Genomic DNA, 27,131 nt, shown 5'->3' with positions numbered 1-27,131 from the left:
CCTCCTTTCTCAGAGGCTCATCCTAAGTCAGAGATTCAAACACTAGCGATCAACTGCTCAACAGGAAGACACTCTGCACAGATGTATAAATACACATATAACTTGGCATCTTTTCAACGCTGAATGATTTCTGACGACTAAAGGGAAAAACCAAAAGTGGCTTCTTTGGCTCATAATCATACTACTCAACACTTGATGGTTCTCACTTGAGTTAGAGAAATGCCAAGAAAGTGTACTTGAGAAACAGTCACACCAACCAGTCAGCATCTTCTAAGCATTTCTGCTTATGTGACTCTCGATTCCTCATTTGAGGATAAGTTACCCAAGTCATACAATGTCACTAACAACACATATGGCATATAAATTTGACGGACCCCCACATCAAATGTAAATTTTAAAAAGAGAAATATTTGTTATCTATTCCTGTAGCACCTTGTGGCTCAGATGGTAAAGAATCTGCCTGCAATGCAGGAGATCTGGGTTCTATCCCTGGACTGGGAAGATCTCCTGGAGAAGGAAATGGCAACCCACTCCAGTCTTCTTGCCTGGGAAATCTCATGGACACAGGAACCTGGCAGGCTGCAGTCCATGGGGTCACAAAGAGTCGGACACAACTGAGCAATGAAAACTTTCACACTTTTTCATTCCCGTAGCACAAATTGGATGCACTTAACCACCTAGGGGTGTTAAAATTATCCAGAAATATGTGCTCTCGCTACATTTGCATTATTTAAGAAAAACGTGAATGGTGTCCATTTCACTGAAATTCACAAACTCCTTTCACCAATAGCAAGTGACAGGCAGACAGCCACCCTCCAAGTTCTGAAAGATTCCCACGTGCCAGGAAATCTGTGGTGAAGGCAGAGGAGGGGCGGGGGTCTTACCTCTCTGGGGCAGTGAGTGTGGCCTCATGCTGATGGCCGCTCACATAGCATCACTGCTTCTCACACACCGCAGTCTGAAAGGCCACCTGAATGCCCACAGGGACACAGGAAACAGGCTGAGAGGAGGCCCCTGCTCACAGGGACAACCGGTGTGGCACTACCATGGGGAGGGATGGACCCCTGAGCCTGGCTGAAGGTCTCTCATCACTGACCCAACAGGTGATCAGATGGCCCACAGTCACCGTCCAAGTACTTGACCTTGAGTAGAACCACAGGTCTATACGCACTGCCCTGAGGTGCTCATTTACAGTCAGAAATTCCTTGCCAAGGGATTTTAAGACTGTTATAGCTTTTTCTCAAGGAAAAGATAAAGGTGATAAAACCTTCACTAATTCAACAAATATTTAGTGAGTGCTTGACGAGGGCAAGGACATGCAGACACATGTATATATTCAATAAATCAGAAATGCCATGGAGGGATCCTGCAAGACACTCAAACTGCTGGATGGAGGAGTGGACACCCACCAAGAAAGCACTTTCAAGATCTGTACAGCTCAGTGGTCAAGGTTGTGTGGGTAGAGATCAAGGGAATAGCACCACATCCAGAAATAGACCTATACACATACGTCCCCTGATTTCTGACAAAGGTACAAAAGTAATTCAACGGAGCAAAGACAGCCTTTCCAAGAAATGGTGTCAGAAAAAATGGAGGCTCATAGACAAAAAAAAAAGAACCTTGACCTGAGTCTCACACCTTATACAAAAATGAACTCAAAACGGACACCACGGATTAAAATGTAAAACGTAACACTTTCAGAAAAAAAAATTAAGCAACCCACAAGGAGAAAATATTCAGAATCCAGGGCTAGGCAAAGAGCTCTGGAATTGATACCATAAAAGGAAATATTTATAAATTGAACTTCATCAAAATTAAAAACACTTGCCCTGGGGAAGACCCTATGAAAGGAAGAAAGACAAATGGCAGAGTGGGAGAAAATATTTGTAAACCATATAGCCAACCAAGGGCTAGTATCTAGAACTCTCAAAACTCAACAGTTTAAAAAAAAAATCACACACACGTAAAATAACCAAGCAAATCTAATTAGAAAAAGGGCAAAAACCATGAAGACAGCAAAGAGGACATGCAGATGGCAAATACGACATGAAAAGATACCAATGTCATTAGCCACTAGGGAAATGCATATTAAAACCACAATGATGTATTACCTATGAGAATGGACAAAATAAAACAGTGACAATGCCAAACACGAATGAGGATGCAGAACAATGGAGCACTCCTGCACCCCTGGTGAGAACTTTAAGTGGTGCAACCACTTTGGAAAATAGCAAAACAGCTGGGCATGTTCTTTTAAAAAAAAAACAACGAAATATACAACTCTTATATGGCCCAGGAACCAAGCAACTGTATTCATACAGCCCCGAACTGGAAACAACCCAGATGTCCTTCAACTAGTGACTGGTTAAGCCCCTGTGATGCATGGTCACCGTGGACCACGCCACAGCTATACAAAGGCACAGACCATGGATGTGTACACAATCCGGGTGATCTCTAGAGACTGATGCTGAGTGAAGAAGCTAATCCTCAGAGGTTACATGCTGTGTGTCTCCATTCATGTCATAGTCTTAAAATGACAAAACCACAGAAACAGAGACCCAGCCACGGGTGCCAGGGGTGCACGATGGGGGCAGGGACAGGAGGAGAAGTGGGCGTGGTCAGAGGAAAGTAGGTGTGGCCATACAAGGTCCACATGAGGGACCCCAATGGTCAGGAAACCTGAAACAGTCTGTAGCTTGACTGAATCAACCTGACACCCTAGTTTCAAGATCATACCAGAGTCTGAACTGGACAAAGGATACATGGGAACTTGCTGAATTATTTCTTACAAACTGCTGGAGAATCTGCAAGGGCCTCAGGAAAGAGTTCAGAAAAAGGGTGCTGGGAAGGCTTCAAGGAGGAGGTGGCACTTCTGGGAGGATCTTCAAGATGGGGCCCCGTGTCACTAGTAAAGGCAAGACTTAGGTAAGCCTGGAGGGGTGCAGGGGGAGGGGGCGTGCCCTCTCTCGTCAAAGGTGATCTCTGCCCTCCTTCCTCCTATAATTTTCTCAGCAGAGAAGCAGCGCGATGGGTACTTCTAGAAGCAGAAATTCACTTTATAGAGAAGCATTATGAGTCAGAAAAAGACATGGATGCCCTTCCTCATGGACCCCCTGCTCCTCCAGCGGCTGCCCCAATGGTGCCCTGGCCTGGGGGCTGCACAGAACTTCAGTCCAGTGCATACCCGGCCACCAGCCTCTTCCTTGCAAGTACACAGCAAAGGAGGAGGCCAGGTTCCAGCTAAGGTCCAGAGGGCAGAGGAGAGAGGAGGGCTGCTGGGTCAGAGCCTGGGTCAGTCTGGCCTGGCCAGGACTGCAGTGAGGGGGTCACTGACCTTCATGTACCTTGTAGAAAACAGGCAATGTAATTCCCATCCTGATTTCCACAAGAAATTGCTCCACGGCTGGGCCCAGGGACCAGCACAGCCCCCAATGGGCCGTCACCCAGCCCTGCCAGCAACAGTGAATCAGCCATTAGCACTATTTATGGTTGTTTAACTGCACACACACACCCTTTCTTCCCAGACACCAAAACGGCGCCATTTACAGCTGAAGCCTTCAAAGCGGCTCTTGCCAAAGCTTCCTGTATCTGCTGCTGCTCCTCACTGTAGCCCCTGAACTCTGCGTCCCCTGCCTGGGGCCTGCGCCCTTGTTGATGGGGCTTTAGTCCAGTCCCACCCCTGCTCTCGGGTGTGGGCAGGACACAGGAAGACCGTTTCCCAGATCCCTGTGCAGACACTGTACGTACATGCACCCACATGCACACACACATATGCCCCAACCCTCACACACATACCCACCCCAGGCTCTTCTCAGGTCTCATATTTGGGAAGAAGACTTAACCAGACAACCTGATTCACCCTGCTCCCCTCTCTCATCCCATGTCACCTCGTTATTAAGGTAGCAAGCACACAACCGGGGTCACTCAGGACACCAGACTGCTCTCCCTGTCCTGCTCGTGAGCTTGTTATCCTCTCTCCGAACTCAGCAAAGGACAGCAGGTGCTGCGTATTCCCTGAGGCGTCATCCACAGAAGACGGCTGCCTCGTCCACACAGCCTGCTCCTCCTCCCGTCCACTGCTGACCAGCCAAGGGGCCGAGGCCTGAGCGATGCCACGGAGGCCGATGACAACCTGGCCAGGGTCTGGGCAGCACCCTGGCATGAAGACTCTGCCCAGAGATGCTTCACACAGCCTCACCCACGCACATCTTTTCCTCACAAGGGGGACCACGAACTCTGAAACTACAGACAACACTATTTCATTAAAGTGTAGCATGAGAGCAATAAAACCATTTATCATGTTTGTACACCTTTGTTTCAGACTTTATGGCTGCCTGAGTTTATTATGACACAGAGAAAAGTTCTCACCCACTGGGTGAGAGAAAACGAGAAAGACTGTCATAGTCCATTTGGGCTGCTCTGACAAATACCAAAAACGGGGGGAACTTCAACAACAGACATTATTTCTTACAGTCCTGGAGCCTGAGAAATCTAAGATCCAGGTGCTGCCAGATTCGGGTCTGATGGGGACCCACTTCCTGATTCCTAAGACAGCCAGGTCCCCCTGTGTCCTCACATGATGGACAGGAGAGGGCCCCTGGACGAAGTCTCTCTGATGAGGACTCTGATCCTCGGAAAGTGGGTGGGGCTCTGCTCTCAAGACCCAGTCGCCCCCTGAAGGCTCCACCTCCTCATAGCATCAGACTGGGGACTACGATTTAACTTGAGTCTGGGGGTGACACAGACATTCAGCCTACAGCAGACACCCAAGAGAAGACAGTGAGGAGAAGGCAAGATGAGGAGAAGCCACTGCTAAGGAAAGGTTCTGAGCTCAGCGGGGGTTAGGGAGCCACAGGAAGAGGCAGGGATGCAAGTGATGGGTCAGGAGATGGAGGACACATGGAGTCGTTCTGGGCCCCGGGGCTGCAACCCGGGTGCTTCCGCTGAACCCTGAAGGGTCACATCCTGTTTGGGCAACACGGCGCAGGGAGCAATCGTGAGCCCTGCTCCCCAGTAAACAGCTCAGGATGCTGGAGAAAATGTAACGAGCAAACATTTTTGCACAGCTGAACTCACACACACAAAGAAGAAGATTCCCCAGTGTCCACAACGCCCAAGGGATAACCAGAGCGTGAGCACAAGGGTGTGTATTAAGGGGGGAGGAGGGGAGGCTGAGAGTTACCAGAAATAGGCCAGGGGCATGAGAAGAGGCTTTGATCAACGTGCCCAAGCACCCCACTGCAGAGACGCACCCTTCCTGAAAGGAAACTAAAAGTCACCCGGGGATGGGGACAGTAAGCTTCTGCTCAAGACACTGGATGGTGGGGGGAAAAAAAAATCTCCTTTGAAATATGAAAATACCCTAGGTCTATGCCACATGCACGTTCAATGTTCAACTGACACACCCATTTGGTACACAGATCCATGAGGCCAAAATTAAGAGTCGTATTTGGACCAATAATACCACTAAGGCCTCCAAAACAGATCGACATCAAAACTCACTAGGAGGACATTTCAACAAACTTCATGGAATTCCCACTCAGAAGGGCTCATGATCCACTCTAAGAGTCACCAGATCTAAACTGAACACTTAGTAACACCAAGAACTCAAGATAAACAGAGCAAACTGAAAAAGACTATGACTTTAAAATGCTTAAAGATTTAAAGCAAGAACTATGTGTATGTGTGTGCTCAGTCGTGTCTGGCTCTTTGCGATCCCATGGACTGTAGCCTGGTAGGCTCCTCTGTCCATGAAATTTTCCAGGCAAGAATACTGGAGTGGGTTGCTATTTCCTTATCCAGGGGATTTTCCCAACCCAGGGACTGAACTCGCGTCTACCACATCTCCTGCATTGCAGGAAAATTCTTTACCACTGACCCACCTGGAAAGTCCAAGAACTATGAGATTATGAGAAAAGGATAATATATGAAAAAGATCAAGCTTTTTTAAACTCCTGGAACATAAACTCACTGAAATGAAAAGCTAGTGGACAAATAAAACTAATTATTATGTAAAGAAGAGAATAATCTGGATAAGAAATGAAGAAATTATCCAGAATGTACCATACAGAGATAAAATGGCTTAAAAAAAGTATAGGTGGGTAAGATGGAGGATGGAGTAAGAATGGCCAACATAAGAAAGTCCCACAAAGACTAATAGGAAGGAATTCTAGAAAGAACACAGAGAATGGGAAAGAAACATGATTCAAAGAGATAGTTTCACTACAGAACACTATTCAAAGAGTGAGAATTTTTCAGATTTTATGAAAGCCACACACTCAGACTGACAAAGAACGTTGAGCAAAATAAAAATAAATCAAGATACATCTGATTCACACTGCCGAATACCAAACACAAAGAGAATAGCATAAAAGTAACCAGGAAGCAAAGACAGGTTATCTACCAAAATGAGAATATCTGACAGCAGATCTCTTGATAGCAAAACAGAGTCAAAAGATAATAAAAATATTATCCTCAAAGTGTTAGAATTCTATACCTAATTAAATAGCTTTCAAGATTGAGTATGAAATAAAAGCATATTAGACAATATCATTTACTGAAAAAGGAATGACTAAAAGATATATTAATAGATCAGTGAGAAGGAAACTGAATTTAGAAGTAAGGAGCCACACTCAAGAAGCAATGATAGCAGGTTGGAAAATGTGCAAATGAATCTAAATAACAGCATGAGTTATTAGTCAACTTGGGTTCCAGCTGATTTTAACAAGATGAAACCAGAATGGTACTAGATAACAATAGTATGACAGATAGGAATTGACTGGAGTTGAAGCTTTCTAAGATGCTTGTATTATTCAGGAAAAGAATATGGATAGTGATTAGTTTGGGATATTAAGACAAACATGCATGTTAAAAATATAAGTATCATCAAAAGAGTAATATAATGTATGGTTTCCTAACCAAGAGAGAGAACATGAGAATTGCAAATTTAATTAAAGAGAAAAGAGAAATCAATATTAAAAATAGAAAAAAAAGATGGTGAGCAGCTTTTCCACTGCCACCACTCAGGCCCCTCCCTAGTCTGTCCCTGCCCTCCAACCCCTGGGAGCAGCTGGGATGGGGTCCCCGGGTCTTCCCTACCCCTCTCCTTTCTTTCTGCTCACTGTTGTTGCAGCTGGCTGTAATGCTTTTTAATAAAAATGTTTTTAAAAAGAGAAAAAAAAATAAAGAAAGAAAAGGCATGGAAGACAGACAGCATAAAATACAATGACAGAAATAAGTTCAAACACATTAATAGCCACAAAAAATGTAACTGGATTAAATTCACAAGTTTTGAAAAAAGAGATTCCCAGATTCCAGTTTTTAAAAGGTAGCTATAGTCCATTCACAAAAAATACACCTAAAACATAGTGGTGAAGAAATAATAGAAGAGAATCACCAAAAAGTCTATATGAGGCAAATACTAACTAGAAGAAATTTGGCATGGATGATAAAAGCAGACAAAGTAGGCTTAACAGGAAAAAGCAAGACATTAGAATAAAGAGGTCATTATGAAATGATAAAGGGAACAATTCATTACCAAATAAAGGTTCTAAATCTTTATGATTTCATATTCAAAATCTATAAAGCAAAGTTTGACAGAATATAAGAAGAAAATTTAAATGTAAAATTATAATGGGTGATTTTAACATATCTTTATCCTAAAGAGATATTTAACAAACTATAAAGGATATAGAAAATTTGAACACAATTAACAAGTGATCTGATACACAGTTTTTCCCAAATTGTGGCAATCTAGTAATGGATTTGAGCTTACAAACACCATTAAAAAAAAATAGAACAGAAAATACCAGAATACATCCCATATGGCAAAAAATAAGCATTACTTTGTAAAAACTTTTGATCTGTATATTGAGTGATGATATACAATGTCCTTTCTGCTGTGAGTATAGTTCAAGTTGGAAAGTCTTCAATCTAATGGATTCAAAGCCTTCATCCCAAAACTGGAGCATACATATTCCTCTCAAGCACTCATAAAACAGTTACAAGGACTTCCCTGGTGGTACAGTGGATAGGAGTCTGCCAACCAAGGCAGGGAACATGAGTTCAGTCCCTGATCTGGGAAGATTCAACATGCGGCAGAGCAACTAAGTCCGTGTGCCACAGCTCCTGAGCCCACCGGCCCTAAAACCAGTGCTCCACAATAAGAGAAGCCACTGCAGTGAGAAGCTCAAGCACTGCAACAAAGAGTAGCCCCCACTCACTGCAACTAGAGAAAGCCCATGCACAGCAACAAAGACCCAGCACAACTGAAATAGATTAATTTAAAAACAGAAACGGTTATAAAATCTGATCATCTATTTGGCACAAAGGAGTCTCAGCCAAACCCAGAGAATCAATATCATGTCCTGAATAGTGATAAAGGATGTCCCACAAGAGCTATCTGACAGCTAGTTGGTTCACTGTGGCTCCATCCACCAACCCTAGTTTCCTGTTATGATCCAAAACTTGCCGCTCCCTCTTGAAAGTGCCAATTAACTGGCCAGTTATTATTTGTGTCTAGCGTGTATTTAAGAAACTTTCTGGTAGAAAGAAATACAGTGAAAGCACTTGGCCGATCTTTACGAAGCTCAAAGTCAACTCAAGTTAACCGTTTCAACCTTTTTGAGATATTCCACCATAAAAAGACTACTAGAAGAAATGTACCCAAAAGGGGGGTCAAAAAATTAGAGTTTTGCACAAGTGAAGGGGTATATGGGAGTCTGGGTGCATGGACATGATGTGAACAGCACAGGAAGTCAGTGAGCTGGCTGACCAGAAGGGACAATTCCAGAGGGTTAATTCTGCCAGCCCTCTTTAAGCATCTCATCTATCCATGGAGAAAGTGACACCCCTCTAGGAGTTCGAGGCGCAGAGGGCATGTCTCTTCTCATCCTTCTCAATTGCCTTTCAGTTCACTGCAGGGTTTAGTGCCTTGGGGTGGGAAACTGGGATGGACCAGGCAGGAAAGGACCTGTGTCACGCTAAAGGGCTAGGCAACTGTGGCCAAGGCAAGTTTGTCTGTTTAAGCCATGCTCAAACTGTCGGACTGGGGGGATGCAGAAGGTAAAACAGAAAAGGGGGTGGTTAAAAGTGCTGCATCCCTTAATGTGGTGACTGGAGTGTCAGCCCTCAAAATACTCATTGGAGGGATGGGTGAAAGGACGGATAGAAGAAAGTCACAAAGTTTAATTGAGGTTAAAATTAACTGTCTTAAAGTGTACAGTCCAGTGGCCTTTGGTACATTCACAATGTTGTGCAAACCACCTCCACCCAGTTCCAAAACACTGTCAGCGCCTAAGAGGAAACCCAAGTCGGTCTCCCTCCTCCCCAGCCCCTAATCTGTTGTCTATGGATTTATCTATCTGAACATTTCTGATAAATGTACTCGTACAATACCTGGCTTCTTTCACTTGGTAAAATTTTGAGGTTCAACCCCGTAGCACGTACCAATGAGAAAGAATTTCTAGGACCGTGAACTCAGAGCAGCAAGCCACTGATGGTGGGGAGCAGGAGAGGTAAGGATAATTGCCAGCCATTAAGCATGGGTGACTTAAAGGACAGTGTCACTGTTAACACAGCTGGGAAGACAAGAGTGTGGTGCAGGAGGAGGTGAAGGGGACAAGTCTGCTCCTGGACACAGTGCGTTTGCAGAGCGAGGAGACACCCATCCTGGAGGAGTCCCCCAGGCGCTCAAAGCACGGTCTGCAGAGAGAATGCGCAGCCGCAGAGCCGAGAGGCGCAGAGATCCACCGTCTCACCGTCCTCCGAGGCCGGGGTGGGGAGGTGGGGGCAGACACATCTGCACCCGGGCCTGTGGTGGAGACGCACAAACCACCCTGGACCTTCTCAGCATGTGGCTCATCGTCCATTTACCAGCCCTCAGGGGTGAACGATCACCAGCACGGCTCAAGACGAAAACACTATCCTCCCTCTAGAGCGAAACCCACGGCTAAGTCTGTTCTGGCTTTGGTACAAAGGAGCCATTCACGGAGACCCCGGCTCGAATGTTCCGATAAGCATCTCAAACGCCACCTCTGAACCGGGGTACCCTGCTGCATCCAGAAGGCCCACCAGCCCCTGACCCTCCTCAGACTCTCAGTCTGGTGACTCCTTGAGCATTTCGGTGTCAGAATGCAGCCCCACCAGTCTGACTGACACTCTAGAGGTAAGAGCACAGTGATTGTGTTCCGGTGGAGGGACCCCTCTGAGTATTTAAGACGTAAAGAAAAGGAGGGGCTGACGCCCCACCCCCTCTTCAGGATCAGCCTGAGCCTCCAACATCAGTGGTCATTTCTCTCTCCAGAGAGCTATTTGTGACTTGGTGTCAGGTCCTTCACAAATCCATTTCAGCTGGGGCAAAAGAATCCCTGCTGCTGCTGCTGCTAAGTCGCTTCAGTCGTGTCCGACTCTGTGCGACCTCAAAGACGGCAGCCCACCAGGCTCCGCCATCCCTGGGATTCTCCAGGCAAGAATACTGGAGTGGGTTGTCATTTCCTTCTCCAGTGCATGAAAGGGAAAAGTGAAAGTGAAGTCACTCAGTCGTATCCAACTCTTAGCGACCCCATGGGCTGCAGCATACCAGGCTCCTCCAATCCATGGTATTTTCCAGGCAAGAGTACTGGATCCCTGCCTGCTTTAAATACGCATATTTACTTATGTATATAATTTATATATTTATACACAAACGTTGTTGTTGTTTAGTCACTAAGTCATATCTGACTCTCTTGCAACCCCTGGACTGTAGCCTGCCAGGCTCCTCTGTCCATGGGATTCTCCAGGCAAGAATACTGGAGTGGGTTGCCATTTCTTCCTCCAGTGGATTTTCCTGACCCAGGGGTTGAACCTGCATCTCCTATATTGGCAGGCAGATTCTTTATCACTGAGCCATTAGGGAAGTCCATACATAAAACATACGTATAAAACTTACAAAATATACTTCAAAGTTGTCTTTTGTACCCTCGAGGTCAGGCTCAAACTGGAAATCTCAGGAAAAGAAACCATTACAGCCTGCCTCCTAGCAAACTTGGACCAAAGGGAAAAGAGGGAAGAAAGTTATTAGGATGTATAAGTGTAGATGGGAGTGGTCACAGCCAGAGGGTCATCAACCAGGACAGGACCTTCCAGGCTCCCCATCTCCTCCTCTGTGAAGCTCTCACCTGTACCCCCCACTCACCCAGGAAGTCCCTGACAACCCTTGGGATCCAGGCCCTTGTGGGCACCCCCACAGTGACCCAGACAGACAGAACCTGGCCCATAGAGCCCAAGTCCCACGGGGCCATTCGCGTAGGGGGACAGTGACAAGACACAGAAATAGAGCACGCAGTGTTTTCATGGAAGTGGCAACATACACAGAATTTACACAAATCCATAACATGTTGGCTCAATAAACACCTTGAAGGCAGGGCATCTGCCTCCCCAGGGCCCAGTCCAGGGTCTGAGTGAAGTGTGGGTGGAGCAGTAGATGGATTAGCAGCTGAATCACGAAGTGAATCCAAAGGAACCATGAAGCGCTAAGTGTTGGCCCATAATATGCTGGCTTTTTAGCCATCATCTCAAAGCCCTCACCACCATTTGTACCTTCATCAACATGCAGGATATTTTCCAAGAGGACTTTCAGCTTTAATCTTATACTGAAAACGGGATTTTCATTACCGTTGCAAATGAAAAAAAATACGTATGCATTGTCTAGACCGCTTTGCTAAAGCACATTCACTCCCTAAAATGTAAAAGAAATCTATATTTAAATCATATTGGCTGCATAACAGACACAGGCAGCACACACCCACATCTGTTGACACAGATAATGGACAAGCATAACATATTTTCCAGCTCATTGGAAGAGAGGCTCTCGAGAAAAAAGAGACTGCCTAATTTTGTATTCTAGTAATAATACACCCCGCATGGACCCATAAAGGGAACTAACAGCCAGCTCATTGGAATGGAAATTATAAAAAAATAGCTTGAGACCAGGGTTCAACAAGCCTTTTCCGTAAAGGGTCAGAGAGCAGATACTTCGGGCTTTACAAGCAACACAGCCTCTGTCACATCATCTTTGCTTTTTCAGGTTTGTTTTGTACTTTTTTCCCAACTCTATGAAAAATGTAAAAACCATTCTTAGTTTAGGGGCCATACAAACAGCAGCTGGCTGTCCCCTGCCTTAAACCACAGTAAGAGCAGGACACTTGGAAGCCACAGAGCAACTGAGTTCACGTGCCACAACTACTGAGCCGGAGCTCTCGAGCCTGCTGAAACTACTGAAATTCGCCAGCCTGGAGCCTATGCTCGGCAATGAGAAGCCCATGTATTTCAACTAGAGAATAGCCCCTGCTTGCCACAACTAGAGAAAGCCCACGCACAGCAATGAAGACCCAGTGCAACCAAAATAAAAATACCTTAATTAAATTAAAAACAAAAAAGAATAGGACACTTGGGAGTCCCATGTTCGCAAGGGGCAAGACCCCATCCACCTGACTCACCTCCTTCAGTCTCTCCAGCTCATTCTGTAGGGCCTGCTTGGATATCTCCACTTCAATCATCTGCTGTCGGAGAGTTTCATTCTCGTCTTCTGCTTTAGCTCTCTTTTCCTCCACGGTTTCAAGTTCATGGTGCAATCGGACCGATACATCTTTGGCCACCTGCATCAACCCACAGACACAGTCATCTGATGGGAAGCCTTCTGTGTGCTAAGGGCACCTCCAAACCACTTCAGAGGCAGAACCACTAAGGAATATTGTGTTACACCAAAGAGCAAAGATCCTGGCAATATTAACAAGCCTACATTTACAGGAAGGGGTATTAGTTTAAAACATGAAATCCACATTAAGGGGAAGTATGACTTTCATCTGGATTAAAACGCCACTTTGCCACCGCCCTGCTCCTTCTGGAATATTGCTTAGAATGCCGTCTTCCCAGGAGCACATGCTTTAAATGATCAATTAAAAATGATCACTGGACTTACCTGGTGGTCCACTGGTTAAGAATTTGCCGGCAAGTCAGGGGACATAGGTTCAATCCCTGGTCTGGGAAGATTCCATATGCCTCGGGGCAGCTAAGCCCATGCACCACAACTACTGAGCCTGTGCTCTAAAGCCTGCGAGCTGTGACTACCAAGCCCACAGGCCACCATTACTGAAGCCTGGGCACCTAGAAACTGTACCCTGCAACAAGAGAAGCCTATACTGCATGTTGAAGAGTAGCCTCTGCTCTCCACAACTAGAGAAACCCATGTGCAGCAGAGAAGTCCCAGCGCAGCCATAAATAAATAAAATGAATAACAAATAACTTTTAAAAAGATCATCAAACATTTCTGTTTCTCAAAATAATGTTTAAAAAACCCTACTTGCTTAAAAAATAATTCTGTATTCAGTAGATACTTAATGTAGTCAGGTTTTAAATTGCCTACTCTGGTAAACATTCGAATGCTATAAAGGCAGTTCAACATTTTCACTTTCTAAAAGGAACTAAGGAGATTTTGTAACAGAAATGTAAATTACCTTTACATCACACTGAATGACATCTTGTTACTGGTTTATAAATCTGAGTTACAAAGATTCTTTTCCTGTTACTGTAATGAAAGGCTAAATGAGATTTCATAGGGACTACGATAATAAGAAGGACATTATACATAATTCATCTCTAGATAAATGATTTGATAACTGGGGCAGGAGAGAGGACAAATGGAAGAAAGTCTGGGGTATTTTCACCTTATTCCCACTTCCGCCAATGATTCTCAAAGACACTTTAAACAATAAGTTATGACCCTATTTTTCTTTAAGTCACCACTACAAGTCTTACTTGGGTTATGGTAATTTCAGCATTTCTGCACCCTAGAAACTTAAAATAACAAAAAATGTTAAGTGACTAGGGTCAACTTTTAAAAGTGGTCTTTGACTAAAACTGAACTGATAATCAATTTTTTAAAATATTCCAGATCTTTAGGAGCTTCTGCACAATTTCTAAAGAATGATCAGACCAGTGGGGGCATGTATTCTTTTTTTTTAATTGAAGATCTATGATTTATTTATTCTTTTGGCGGGGGTGGTTTAAGATTCCAGTTCATATGGGGGATTTAAATCTTGGTCTGTCAAAGCCATATGACTACACATACCCTACAAGCCATCAATGACAAAGAATGTTTAGCTAAAATCTGCTGAAAGAGAGAAACACTCACAGAACATCAAGAGCATGCGTAAGTGGACTTCCCTGGTAGACCAGGGGTTAAAAATCCTCGAGTTGCAGAGGATGTGGGTTCCACCCCTGGTCTGTAAACTAAGATCCCGCATGCCCTGGGGCAGTAACTAGAGATTTCATGTGAGTGAATGAGTGACAGTCACTCAGTCGTGTCCGACTCTTTGCCACCCCATGGACTATAGAGTCAATGGAATTCTTCAGGCCAGAATACTGGAGTGGGTAGCCTTTCCCTTGTCTAGGGGATCTTCCCCACTCAGGGATCGAACCCAGGTCTCCTGCACTCTTTACCAGCTGAGCCACAAGGGAAGCCCAAGAGATTTCATGTGTAGCAACAAAAGATCTTGTGTGAAATGAAGATCTCATGTGCCACAACTAAGGCTCATCACAGCCAAACAAATTAACTACTTAAAAAAAAAGACCACGTCTAAGTGGGTCCTGAGGGCTGCACTTCAGGTCTTACAGCCTTCTCAGCATTTACCCCGCTCCCAATCTTTCCTTACAGAATCATCATCATAAACGATGCCATCTCTGCAGGTAATCAAACTTTAGATTCAAACCAAACGCTAACCTAAACTGGATCTCTAAGACACCTTCGAGGCAAGCCTGTGAAATTGTACAGAAACTCCCCCCGGCTTCTCTGGGGAAGGCACGCCCCGCCCACTGTCCGCCTTGAGCTCACCTTCAGGTCCTGCTCCAGACTCCGGATAAGCTCCCCGTCCACCTGCCCGGTCTCCGCCACCTTCAGCCTCTTCTGCTCGGCCTTCCGGAGGCGGTACTGCAGGATTCGGCAGTTCTTGTTGGCACGGTCCAGCTCCCGCCGCAGCTCCTGCAGCTGGTAAACCTCCTCCTCCAAGTAACTGTCTCTCATCTCTTCCATTTCTGCTCGGAGTTCATCCAACTCATCCTACACAAGCCAGACAGAGGGCACTGAGAAGCCAGGTCTATGGGACAGGGCGGAGTCGCCCGTCCACCCCTGCCCGGCTACTGTGAACTTTCTGCAGTCACCTGTCGACTTCCGGAAACACATGTGCGATACAGCCTGGGGACTCCGGAAATTCTCACACAAGACAGCATCACCAGATGTCTGTTCAGGTCTTGTGGATCCAGAAACCAAAAATGAGCATGGCTTAGTCATCGCAGCCTCTCAGCATTTACCCCATTCCCAATCTTTCCTTACAGAATCCTCATCATAAATGACGCCATGTCTGCAGGTAATCAAACCCTAGACTCAAACCAAATGCTGGCCTAAACTTGTGTCTCTAAGACACAAGCTAGGCAATAAGATGAGTCAGACATTGCCTGCAAAGAACAAACTTCAGGGGTCTCATCCCTATGAATTGCCCAGGAATTATAACACACCCGCAAATGTCCTTAAAATGCTGTCCCGCCACACCAATTTTGGAACTACGTGACTCACGATTCTAAAGATAAAACCCTGTGCGCTATTTCAAATACACATCGGTTTGGTTTTTTCCATTCCCCTGCCCTTCATCTCCCATCTTCACTCCACTCTGGGATCAACATGAAGACACTGGGATATAGAAGAAACCCAGGAGTTATTCCTGGCTCCCTCCTTCCCTCCCAGCCCAGCCCACGCAGTGCTGTCAGTTCAACGTCCAACCTTCGGGGCTCACTCCCCAGGGCTCCACACACCACGCTCATCCCGCCTCCATCCCTCTCTAGGGAGCCACAGCTTCCCCCTCCCTCAGCGCCAGCGCAGGAGGCAGGTTACCTGTGATGGTTTCTCCTTAAAGAGCTCCTCCCCAGCTCGTGGCCAAGCTCACAGTAAGTAGATGGTCAGAAGGCACACAATGCCCCCCACTCCCACTGTCTCTAGCCCCAGGCCCTGCCCCTCCAATCTGCGCTGTGCTAAGTCACTTCAGTCATGTCCGACTCTGCAACCCTATGGAGTGTAGCCTGCCAGGCTCCTCTGTCCATGGGGTTTCTCCCAGGCAAGAATACTGGGGTGGGTTCCCTTTTCCTTCTCCAGGGGATCTTCCCGACCCAGGGATCGAACCCACCTCTCTATCTTCTGCATGGCAGGCAAGTTCTTTACCACGAGCGCCACTTTAAAGCCCCTCCAACCTCCTACCACCATCTAATATTATCTGTTTCTTCCTACTCTTCATCTGTCCCCCACACGGGAAGGTAAGCGCCAGGAAGGCAGATACCTGGAGTCTCCCAGTGTCCAGAGCAGCGTGAGCCACACAGCAGGCCCTCAATACATACTTGTGGAATGAATACACTTGAACCTCGGTCAACACCTAGAAAGACCAGCTCCTAAACACAATGCAAACTGGACATCACCTCACATTGCTTTGTTCCAGTCTTGTAGCCTGATCACGGACAACTCTTCCAAAACCCACAGACATGGCAGTAGCATGCAGGGTATATTTTCTATAATAAAGGCTTGAGCTAGGAGCAACTTAGAAGGTGGGAGATTAAGAAAAGCATTCTAGGAATTGTCTTGATTACTTTCATACTTGATGGCGTAAATGCCTCCAGACTAGGATACTCTTGGTCATCTTTTTTTTTTTTTTGGCTGTGCCACGTGGCTTGTTTGATCTTAGTCCCCAACCAGGGATAGAACCCAGGCCCTCGGCAGTGAAAGTGGAGTTCTAATCACTGGACCACCAGGGAAGTCCTCATTCCCATTTATTTTGTTCAATTAACACTGAGGCTCAAAGGAAAAAAAACACTCCCAAACACAGACACCCTAACTTATCAGCTCTCATCCTATCCAGTTTGTTCCTGGAATCTGGCCACCCTCGCCAATCCTGCATTTATTCTTAAAAACCAGGGATTTACTTACAATAAAGAAAAGAGTTTCCCAACATCAGAGCCTCAGGTAGACAAGAAATTGACTAGTAGTAAACCTCCTACAGATTATTTTACCCTGGATAAGCTCACATAGGAGATGTGTATCAAACGAACTGGGAACCCTCGTGGAAAAATAACAAATTGGCACGAACAGGGTGAAAACCACTGTCCAGCCAACCCTACCTGTGTGCAGCCCTCACCTGTAGGGGAAAGGGCACATGTGAGGCATCGGATTCTCCCAAAGGCCGCCTGCAGGTTCTTCCACTCTGTCCACACCACCTGACCAAGACCATGACCCACTCAGTTGACCATGGCTCCAAGTGGGGCCCATTTCAATGGCCCATGAAGGGGAGTGGATGTTAAAAATGAAAGCTTTACCAACTTCCTAGTAGTCAAATGAATAAAATGTTTTTGCCTGCTAAAGATTCTTACAGAATTTCTGTACCAGTGGCAACAATCTCATTAAAAATAAAAGATGTTTGGGAATTCCCTGATGGTCCAGTGGTTCCAATGCAAAGGGCATGGGTTCAATTCTTAGTTAGAGAACTCAGATCCCCCACGTCATGCAGTGGGGCCAAAAAAAAAAATTATATATATAAAAAAAGATGTTCTTATGTGTCTTAAGAAAGGTAAATCTTAGGGAATTGCCTCCAGTAGTTAAGACTTTGCCTTCCAATGCAGGCGGTGCGGGTTTAATCCCAGGCCGGGGAGAGCTAAGATCCCATGTGCTTCGAGGCCAAAACATCAAAACGTAAAGCAGATGCAATATTATAACAAATTCAATAGAAACTTTAAAAATCATCCACATTAAAAAATCTTTTTTAAAAAGGTAAATCTTAATGTTGAAAATGTTATGACATATAAGCAAGTTTCATTGCTTTTTTTTTCCTTCATGGAGGACCCTTCCTATAAATTTTGTTCCAGTATAAAAGTTTGCTGGAATTGAGGTTTACTGGGTGGAACACAGAGGCCAGACAGTGGACAGAATGGACAGGCTGGGCTCTTCAGGGGCCTGGAGAACACACCGACTTCAGGAAGGGCCTTTCAACCTGCGGCAAAGAGGTTGTTTCTGACGCCGAATCCCCGCACTGAGCCATCAGAGCCCTGCCCTTGACCCAACCCATGCCAGAGGAGACCAGCCGCCACAGTCTACAAGCTTTCAAACAGGCCTGTGCATGCCATCCTCCCATAAAGAGTAGAGAGTTAGTCCTGAATCTTCAAAATCAAGGTCAAGCTTCTCCGGTCCCTTCTGCAAATCTGATTTGACTTTGAGAAAAAGCTTAATCTATGCAGAGGTGTTTGAATACAGTTAGTTAATTATTACACTGGGTAACTAATAAAAATAGTTCAACATAAGCAATAATCACTATACATATCCAGGGGTACCCACAAATATCCAGTGGTGTTGGGCATTCTGTTTATGAAGGCACTGTGTGAATGCTTTTCCTTCTCCTGAAAGTGTTAGTCTCTTAGTTGTGTCTGACTCTGTGTGACCCCATGGATGGTAGCTCACCAGGTTTCTCAGTCCATGGGATTCTCTGGGCAAGAATACTGGAGTGGGCAGTCATTCCCTTCTTCAAGGGATCTTTCTGGCCCAGGGATCGAACTTGAGTCTCCTGCATTACAGGCAGATTCTTTACCATTTGAGCCACCAGAGCAGCCCTTTACTTCTAGAAAGCTTGTCAAGTCATTAATGCTGAAAATTACCTATTACTCAAACATGAATTTTAAAATGTGACATAGTCATTAAAAAAACATACGGTAGGACCTCCAGATAAAAAAAACGTTCTCTGGTTTTTCAGACTTTGTAATGGGGGGCCCCTCATCAACCCTACCATTAAATGCTAGTTATGCTCTACAGACGCCTGCACCCCCACTGTGGACTGAAAAAGCCTGTTCCAGGGCTGGATGTACCCATACCTCCAGATCACCCAGCAGGCCAGATGTCAACAGCTAATAGTTCTTGGCATAAATAACCACTAACATTTGTCGCTTTGAAAAGAAAATTAGGAAGAGATTGTAATTGTATGTATTTGAATCATTGCTTTTATAACTCATATTTTATCTAAATGTGGACCAGCAGACACCCTTTCTTAAGCACTTTGCCTTTGTTACTAAGCCTACAATAAGCCTGCAGGGACACACGGCCCCCACAAGATGGACAAAGAGGCCAAACCCACACTAGTGAACACACCCAAAGCCTCTTGGCTGATAACTGGAAGCCCAGCTACAAACCCAGGCTTTCTGGCTCCACACACATACTCTTTCCAATAAATGGGAGAAATTATCAGCAACTACCAGGACATGTGAAACAAGAAGCTTTAAATCACACTTGCAAAAGCCTGTCGGCGCAAAATAATAACAGCAAGCTAACGTTTAGAACTTGACATTGTCAACGTGCAGGTATATTCATTTTCACAACTGGTCCTCACCAAAGCAGAAAAGGTATTAATACCCTCCATTTTTAAAATGAGCATACAGAAACCCTAAAAGCTTAAACGGCTTCCCAACACTTGTCTGTTGCAGAGACAGGACGAGGCCAGGATTTCAACTCTTTTCAAAGAGCCTTGAAAAAAGCAATTTTCAGGTTCAGTGAAAAGAAGTTATAAGAAAAGCAAACTACAAACCATGTAGGCAGGAAGCAGACATTTGAAAAGCAAAAACTGTGATTATTCAGATTAGGGTCATGATAGGAGAGCGATTTTTCAAACGAACATTAATTTTCTGACAGCATGCTCTAATCTAGAAAACATAATATCAAAGAACCTTAAAGATGTCTGCCATTTAAATGCTTAACAAACCCAATCAAGCAGAACATATGTTTCTGGTAGACTAAATTTATACACGGTAACTAAGAGCAGAAAACTGTTGGTTTTTAATATAGATATTAAGGAGAAAATTTCCCTTAATCAAGTTTTATATTGAATTAACAACAGGTCTGTCAGATACTCAAATGTTAGATCATTATCTCATTAAAAAGCTAATTTAGCTTTAACTGAATATACTTTTCAAATTTTGTATAGCATGAAACCTTGAAGTACTAGAGAGCTCCCTGACTATTCCCCGTCACCTGCAGATAACAAGCCAAGCTTTATTTTATACTCATGAGTGTGTACATGTGTGCTCAGGAGTATCCAACTCTCTGTGGCCCTATGGACTGGAGCCCACCAGGCTCCTCTGCCCGTGGAATTTTCCAGGCAAAAATACTGGGTACTATTTCCTTCTCCAGGGGATCTTCCTGACCCAGGGATTAAACCCATCTCTTGCATCTCCCTGCACTGGCAGGCAGCTTCTTTTACTACTAGTGCCGTCTGGGAAGCCCCGTGTTTGTGTGTGTGTGTGTGTTTGTGTGTGTTCATATATATATACACATCAGATTTAAGAAATAATGAGGTACCATGTGTGCACTAGAATAAACCAAGATTAAAATGTCAAAGAAAATCTCTTTGAGGACAGTTTATCCACAAATATAAAAACCAAATCCCTGGTTTCATAGTAAAAAAGTGATGAAAACCCTTGATCATACTGATGATCTTATCAGATCTTAATTCCCTTTAAACAACTTAAAATCAATAATTAGTACTACTTTAATCACTCCCTCTTTAAACAGACTCAATTTAGACAGTGAGCAGTCAGCTGGCTACTGTTGCAATAATCCCCTCCTCTGGGAGTTGCAGACCCTTAACTATTGTCTACTGTAATATACAAATAATCCACCTCCTTTCCCTCCCGTCAATGGAAATGTTCTCCGCAGAGTCCCAGCTGAGGCTCAGAAGGCACAGGGGGGCTCAGCCATTGTTTACAAGTGCCTGTTCATCCAGCAGCCATGGCCCCCCTGCGCCCTGGTCCACATTATCTCGCCACCTAAGATGATTACAGCCGCTTGTTTGCAGGCTGAATAAAGAATGGGTGTGGAAAGCAGAAGGTCAGGAAAGAATAGGGACACTGTCTGCTTCAATCTTCCAGAAGGGAGGGGGGTTCGGCAGGGAGGGAAGGAGGAGCTGAAGCACTTTATGCTCAGAACTGTTTATTCTTGCCTCAGTGTCCACCCCACCCCCACCCCTTCCTGGCCATTCAGAGCGCCTGGAATCTGCATGGCCAGATTTAACCAAATCATTGTAGATCCTGAAACTCCCAAGACCCCGAGAGAGAGACAGGATGCCCAGGCCGGGCTGGTGTTGAGGCAGTGCAACTGCTCCACCCGAATGGCCTCCCCAGCAACCCCCTTGAGAACTCATTGCTCTTCCACATTCCCATGGTGTCTGCTCTGAGCTGGCAGGACTTTGCTTGTTTTCACCAAAAATAATTCTTAGGCGGTAACCGAAAGGGCAGAGCAAACTCAGCAGCCCTCACCAGGCCAACCTTGGGGCGCCCCAGGACTGGGGCACTTTGGGGTACACTACTTGGGGGTGGGGGGAGGAGTGTCATGCATGCTAGCATCCCCCACCAACTCGAGAAGCATTTTCAAAATAGGCCAATAAATGCAAAGCCATTAAACCCTCCTGAAAAGCCTGTGGAAACAGAACATAATTAATATGTTCACAATGAGCTCCAGGGCTTGTCTGATTGTCTCTGAGCGCTGGAGCAAAACACAGTGATGGTGGGCAGGCAGAGACCACGCTGACCAGCATTTCTCAGACAGCCTGGTCACTAAGATGGACCTGAGTCTGGTCTGAGAAAGAAGCAAAGGCCTTTGGACAAATGACCTCAATTCTTGCATCTTCACTCCTGAAGCCTTCCAAATTACATGCGAGTTCATCTTCCGTCAAGGGCCAAGAGGGCTTTTCTGACTGCTTTCATGCAAAAAGACAACTACACTGACTGAGTACTTACTCATCATCTAATCACCCTGCTTCCCAAGTGGCTCAGTGGTGAAGAATCCACCTGCCAATGCAGGAGATGCTGGTTCGATCCCTGGGTTGGGAAGATCCCTTGCAGGAGGAAATGGCAACCCACTCTAGTATTCTTGCCTGGAAAACTCCATGAACAGAGGAGCCTGGCAGGCTATAGTCCATTGGGTTGCAGAGTTGGAGATGACTTAGTGATTAAACAACAACAACATCTAGTCACCCCGGTGCCTTGTGATAACAATATGACTCAAGGATGGCCCCATTCAGCTCCACCCAACAGAAGACGGGCGCATCTCTGCTGACAGTTGATTTTTGGAAAAACACAGCAGTCTGGATAAAAAACAAAATTTCACTCGAATTTCCCAATCAATAACACATCATCCTTAGTTTTCTGGTTGATTACTCTTAGTTCATTTTTCTCAGAAACTTAAGTTTTATACAATAATGGTGACAGAACTGACTCAGGAAAGCTTGTAATACTTGTGGTCACCATCCTCCAGAATATATCAAAGTAAAATTTCTGGGTGGAGTCTCCTAATCTCCGGAGTCCTATGCAACATCCCCTAAGGAAGGAGTAGGTCAGGGACTCATTTATCTGCCATTAAAAAAAAAAAAACAAACACATGTGCACGCTCTAAAACCCGTGTGCAAAGGTCATTACTGTGTGAGGTCAGGGATGGTCCCAGCCCGATTTTGCACACATGGGTGGGCTCACTGACCTTTAGAAAAGTCTAGCAGAACTGTTGTCTTTCATCCCCAAATTGAATGACTGTCACTTAAGCTACTGAAGAGCCAACCATGTAACTCACACATGTGTTTGTGATCAGCCTGATGTCCCAGCCTCCCCAGACTGCCTCTGCCTCTTCTCTCCTGCTGTCAGAGGAACCAAAGGGAGATGGACTCTCGTCGGAAACGTTTGGCCATGACCTTTCTCCACAGGAAATAGCAACTGACATTTCCCACAAATTAAACACTGCCAGTGGGGTCTGTGAGACCCCAAACAGTCCAGTGGAGAGGTGCTGACTGTGGCCCTTTCACCTAAAAAGAGAGGTTCCTCAGGAAAGCTAAACGCCGGATATGGCCCAAGCTAATAAGACAACTCTGAGGGAGGCATGGCTATTCTCAGCCTTGATGGAAACAAGGATACAGCCTGGAGCCGAGAGAGAACAGAGGTCTGGAGTCCAGGAAAATACCAGCTGCATCACTTACTAGGCCGGATGACCTTGGACATGTAGGTACATCTTCTCGGATCTCGGCAACCTTGTCAGTGAAATTAGGGTTGTGATAAACACAACAACGATGATGCCCTGTGTTGTGAGATTCGCTGAAATATCAAACATACCAGAGCAGACTCCAGGGTCAGACACCTACTTCCATCACTGAGAATCCAACGATGTGGAAAAAAATAAATAAATAAAGCAATAACCAGCCACCTTAGAGTGAGCCCTGAAATGATGCTGAACTGCCTGCCTTAAGATCAGACGTCATGAGAAACTTTTGCGCTGAAGCTACAAAACTCAAAGATGGTCTTTCTCACCCTCAGGGAGCTTACCTCCAGGGCAGATTTACAAAAGCCCTGGTTTCACAACAGTCACGCTAATACCGCGGCCCTTTCTCTTCCACACTCTTGCATTCCACTCTGTTGTCTATTACATAAGAGTCGGTGACCAGAGCAAATGTACTACTGGAAACATTTCATTCGGAGTCCCCATCTGCTCTCTTTTCCCACCGCATTCCTCCTCTGCCTCTTCGAACAGGATAAAACCACCATAGGGGCTCAGTGGGTTAGAGCAGCCTCTGCAGCTGGGGTGTAGGAACATTCCTCCGTCCACTCCTCTGACCCCAGCTTAACTACACAGATCACCTCCACGCACCTTAAAAGCCCACATCCTTGTCCCACAGCCACCCCGGGGCCTCCATCAAGGAGAGTCAGCCTTTGCTGAGAAAATGGGGAGAATCACAAAATGCCCTGATGGAGGAGGGCCTCTGCATTTGGGAGGAGATATATATTTAACCGTCTTAACAGAAGGAGGAGATTTACACGGTGGAGCTGTTGACTAACCTGAGCATCACAATAAATTAAGACGGATGCATTCAGTACCACCCTCCTTGCTTTGGAGTCAGGCGTGCCCTGACCTCCCCACCCCACACGGTCTAAATCCTCTTTTCTGCAGCGCCTGCTCTCCTCCTCCTCCTGGAAAACATGGAGTCAGACTTGTGCCCCAAAGCTACCAAGACCCAGAAGCCACTCAGAGCAGGCCGCGCCGCAAAGCGCTCGATGGACGCAGAGGCTGCAAGTCCCTCGAAAGAGCGAGCGAGAGGAGGGCGCGAGTGGCCTCTCCTAACACGGAAAAATCGGCTGGTGGACGCGTACAAAGGACCAGCCAGCAAGACACCGTGGTCTCTCCACCCAGGCCGCGCTCAAGGGACTCCTGAGCTGTAGGTTCATCACTGAAAGCGGCGTAAGCCGGCTGTCTGCGCCCGGGGGAGACTCGGAGAGCAGCCGGCCTTAACTGCGGGTAAAGGGGAAGACGAGTCTGCACCCTCCGAGACCCGCACTCGGCCCACGGGGTCCCGCTCAGAGATTCTCGGCTGACGACAATCCGCGCCCACAGGTGAGGAGGCAGGGGGTCGACTGCGTCTCCAAAAAGCGGTCACAGCCGCCTCTCTAGTTAATGGAGCATCAACTGGGGCAGAGGCATCCGCGCGAAGACGCGAGACTTTCTAGAAACAGGCTAAGTGGGTGGAGAAGCGGCTGGACTCACAGGTCTCACTGCTCCTTCCACAAGTTTGGCTCAAGTTCCCAGCGCCCGGCGTGTCGGGCGCAGGAAAGTGACTGGCAACGGGAGGAAGCGCTTTCGGGGCCGGGACGCCGGGGCTCGCGGGTCCCCGCCCGCACCCAGACCTGGGGCCGCCGCCGGGACACCTGCGGCGGGGCAGGCTGCGCACCTTGAGATAGTCGTTCTCCGAGCGCAGCTCCTCCATCTCCCGCAGCAGCTCCTCCTCCTCCGCCGCCGGGACTAGCCGGTGCTGCTCGCCCGGCCCGTGCTCCCTGGGGGTCCCGGGGCCCATTCGCTCCGGCTGTGCACGCCCCGCGACATCCTCCACCACGCCCGGCCCCGGGGACACCGAGGGGACCCCGCTGGGGCTGTTTCGACCCCCAAGGCAGGAAGCGGGGGTCGCGGCGAGGAGTCCCGGGGGCTCGGGGCTGCCCGGCGGCGCCCCCCGAGCTGGGGGGCTGGTCGTGGAGGCTCCTCGCAGAGGTTCCCGGTCGCTGGAGCCCGTGCCGGACTCGGCGTCGCTACTGGCGGCGGGGAGCAGGCGCTGCTCGTCGGAAAGAGGGTCGGAGGGACAGTCAGAGAGATCGGAGCTGCTGTCCGTGTGGCTGATGCGCGAGCCGGGGGCCGGGGAGCCGGCCGCGGAAGTCACGGCGAGGATCACGGCGGGGACCGGGACGGCAGGGACCCGGGGCCCGGCCTCGCGGGCGGGGACCGCTCCGGAGGCGCGTTTGGCTCTGCGGCCCTTGGCAGCGGCGGGCAGCGGCTCGGCCCCGGGCGGTGGCTTCCCTACCCGGGGCAGCGGCTCGGCGGGCGCCGTGCGTGCCACCCTCCTGGGGCCCGGAGCGGCCTTAGCGCCGCCCGCTGCCCTGGCCCCGGCGCCCGGCGGTGGCTTGTCCTTCGCGCCGGGGGCGCCGCCGCTCCGCCGGGAGAGGCGGCCGGGCGCGGCCGGGGGCCCCGGCGAGGGCGGCGCCTTGCCCGCGAGGCTGGGGGAGCGCGGGGCGGCGGGCGCCGGGGCTCGGCCCGAGGAGGGGGCGGACGGGCCGGGGGCCGCGGGCCGGCCGTGCAGGTCTTTGAGAAACGGTCTGGCTGGCGAGGGCGCGCGGTGCAGCCGTCTCCGCTCCGCCAGTGGGTGGAGGTGGTGGTGGCGGTGGTGCTGGCCAGGCGGCTGCGGTTTCGCGTCCTGGGCGCCCCCGCCCGCGGGGCCGTTCAGCGTCTCCATGGCCGGGGCCCGGGCCGCGAGCAGCAGCTCGAGTGGCAGATGCTCCGGGCGGCGGCGGCGGCGGCGGCGGCGTGCAGCCTCCCCGCGCGCCCGCTCATCACTGTCCGCCAGCCCCGCCCGGTCTGCGCCCCGCGCTCCCGCGCCGCCGCCGGCCCCGCACCCTGGCCCCGAGGATCCCTGCGGGGTTCGCCGCCGTCTCCGGCTCTCCCCGGGCCGAGGTCACCGGTGCTCGCGTTCTCCCAACGCGGCGGCTCCCAGCCTCTCGCATCCCCGGCAAGCGGCGCGCCGGGCTCGCACACCCGCCCGAGTCCGGCGGCGGCGCCGGCTGCGCGCTCCCCGCTCCCGCGCCCTGCTCCCCGCCCACGGCCCGCCCTGCTCCCAGCCCGCCCCGGCCCGCGCCCCCCCGCCCGCCGCCGCCCGGTGCGCATGTCCCGCCTCCAGCCAGCCGGCACGGCGGTGGGGGCGGGGCTGCGCTCCCGGGCGGCGCGCGGTCTGCGGGCCCCCAACCCTCTCCGCCTGGGACCCTCGTGCTTGTGGGGGCTCAGGGGACAGTGCGGGAGCTGAGGGAGGGAAGGAGGGGGCAGGCGCAGAGGCAAAGTGGGGGTGGGAGGAGGCTGGAGGCGGGGGAGGCGGCCGCTGTGCCCTCTGCGGGGTGCACCTCGGGGTGCCGGCGTGGAACAATGCCCCCCCACAGGCCCCTGCATCCAGCCTGGCCTCCCAGGGCCCCCGAGTTCCGCCCGCTGGAGCTGGGCCGGAGTCCACACTGCTTGGAGGACTGATGTGACCACCACCACCCCAACCCCGCAGCGCCCTATCGCGTCCGAAAGCGCACGGGACTCCACAGTTGGCACCCAGTGGCCTCTGGAGCTCCAGGGAAGAGCCGCTGTCCGACGCAGCTTACCGAGCTCCGGGTCAGTAAGGCAACTCACATGTAGTGTCGGCTGCGAGCCAGGCCCTAGTAGACGCCCCACAGGCATTGTTTCATTTCACCCTCGGAACAAGCCTGACTCTGAACTCCTTCTGTCTTCTTGAAGGACGAGGCGTGGGCGCGGGAGGTGAAGTCAGTGCAGTGGCCCGTGCACGCTGGCCCGGACTCACACCCGGGCTTGTGCAATCCTCAGTCCTACACGCCCACGCCTCTGAGAAAGAGGCCGGTAGACCACTGAAGAGTCTTAACGTGGGCCACTGACCTTTTCAAACCTCTGTTCCCACCCCTGTACAATTAGAAAGTACCTCCACCTGAGTGTGGGGCCTGATCAAGGATGAGAAAAC

The 27,131-nt window shown here is 48.5% G+C and overlaps 1 protein-coding gene across 8 annotated transcripts in view; it reads right to left on the bottom strand.

Annotated features, from left to right (window-relative positions):
- The window catches only part of MTCL1 (microtubule crosslinking factor 1), a 114,311-nt gene extending 87,447 nt beyond the window's left edge, over positions 1-26,864 (bottom strand). For 6 of the 8 annotated variants that reach the window (XM_081561611.1, XM_081561610.1, XM_081561612.1 and 3 more), the window contains exons 1-3: positions 24,810-26,104; positions 14,870-15,094; positions 12,477-12,635 (exon numbers count right to left, since the gene is read on the bottom strand). In XM_081561611.1, coding sequence (XP_081417737.1) covers positions 12,477-12,635; positions 14,870-15,094; positions 24,810-25,859 — 1,434 coding nt within the window. In that variant the 5' untranslated portion in view covers positions 25,860-26,104. Of the gene's footprint in view, positions 1-12,476; positions 12,636-14,869; positions 15,095-24,809; positions 26,105-26,760 lie in introns of those variants that run through there. The other 2 variants (XM_081561617.1, XM_081561618.1) reach the window with 2 other exon arrangements.
- Positions 26,865-27,131: the final 267 nt, after the last annotated feature.

The sequence above is a fragment of the Giraffa tippelskirchi genome, chromosome 14, assembly GCF_054371585.1.
Source record: "Giraffa tippelskirchi isolate mGirTip1 chromosome 14, T2T-mGirTip1v1.2.pri, whole genome shotgun sequence".
Taxonomy (NCBI): domain Eukaryota; kingdom Metazoa; phylum Chordata; class Mammalia; order Artiodactyla; family Giraffidae; genus Giraffa; species Giraffa tippelskirchi.
Note: the sequence above shows the minus strand (reverse complement) of the source record. Positions and strands in the feature narration are given on the sequence as shown.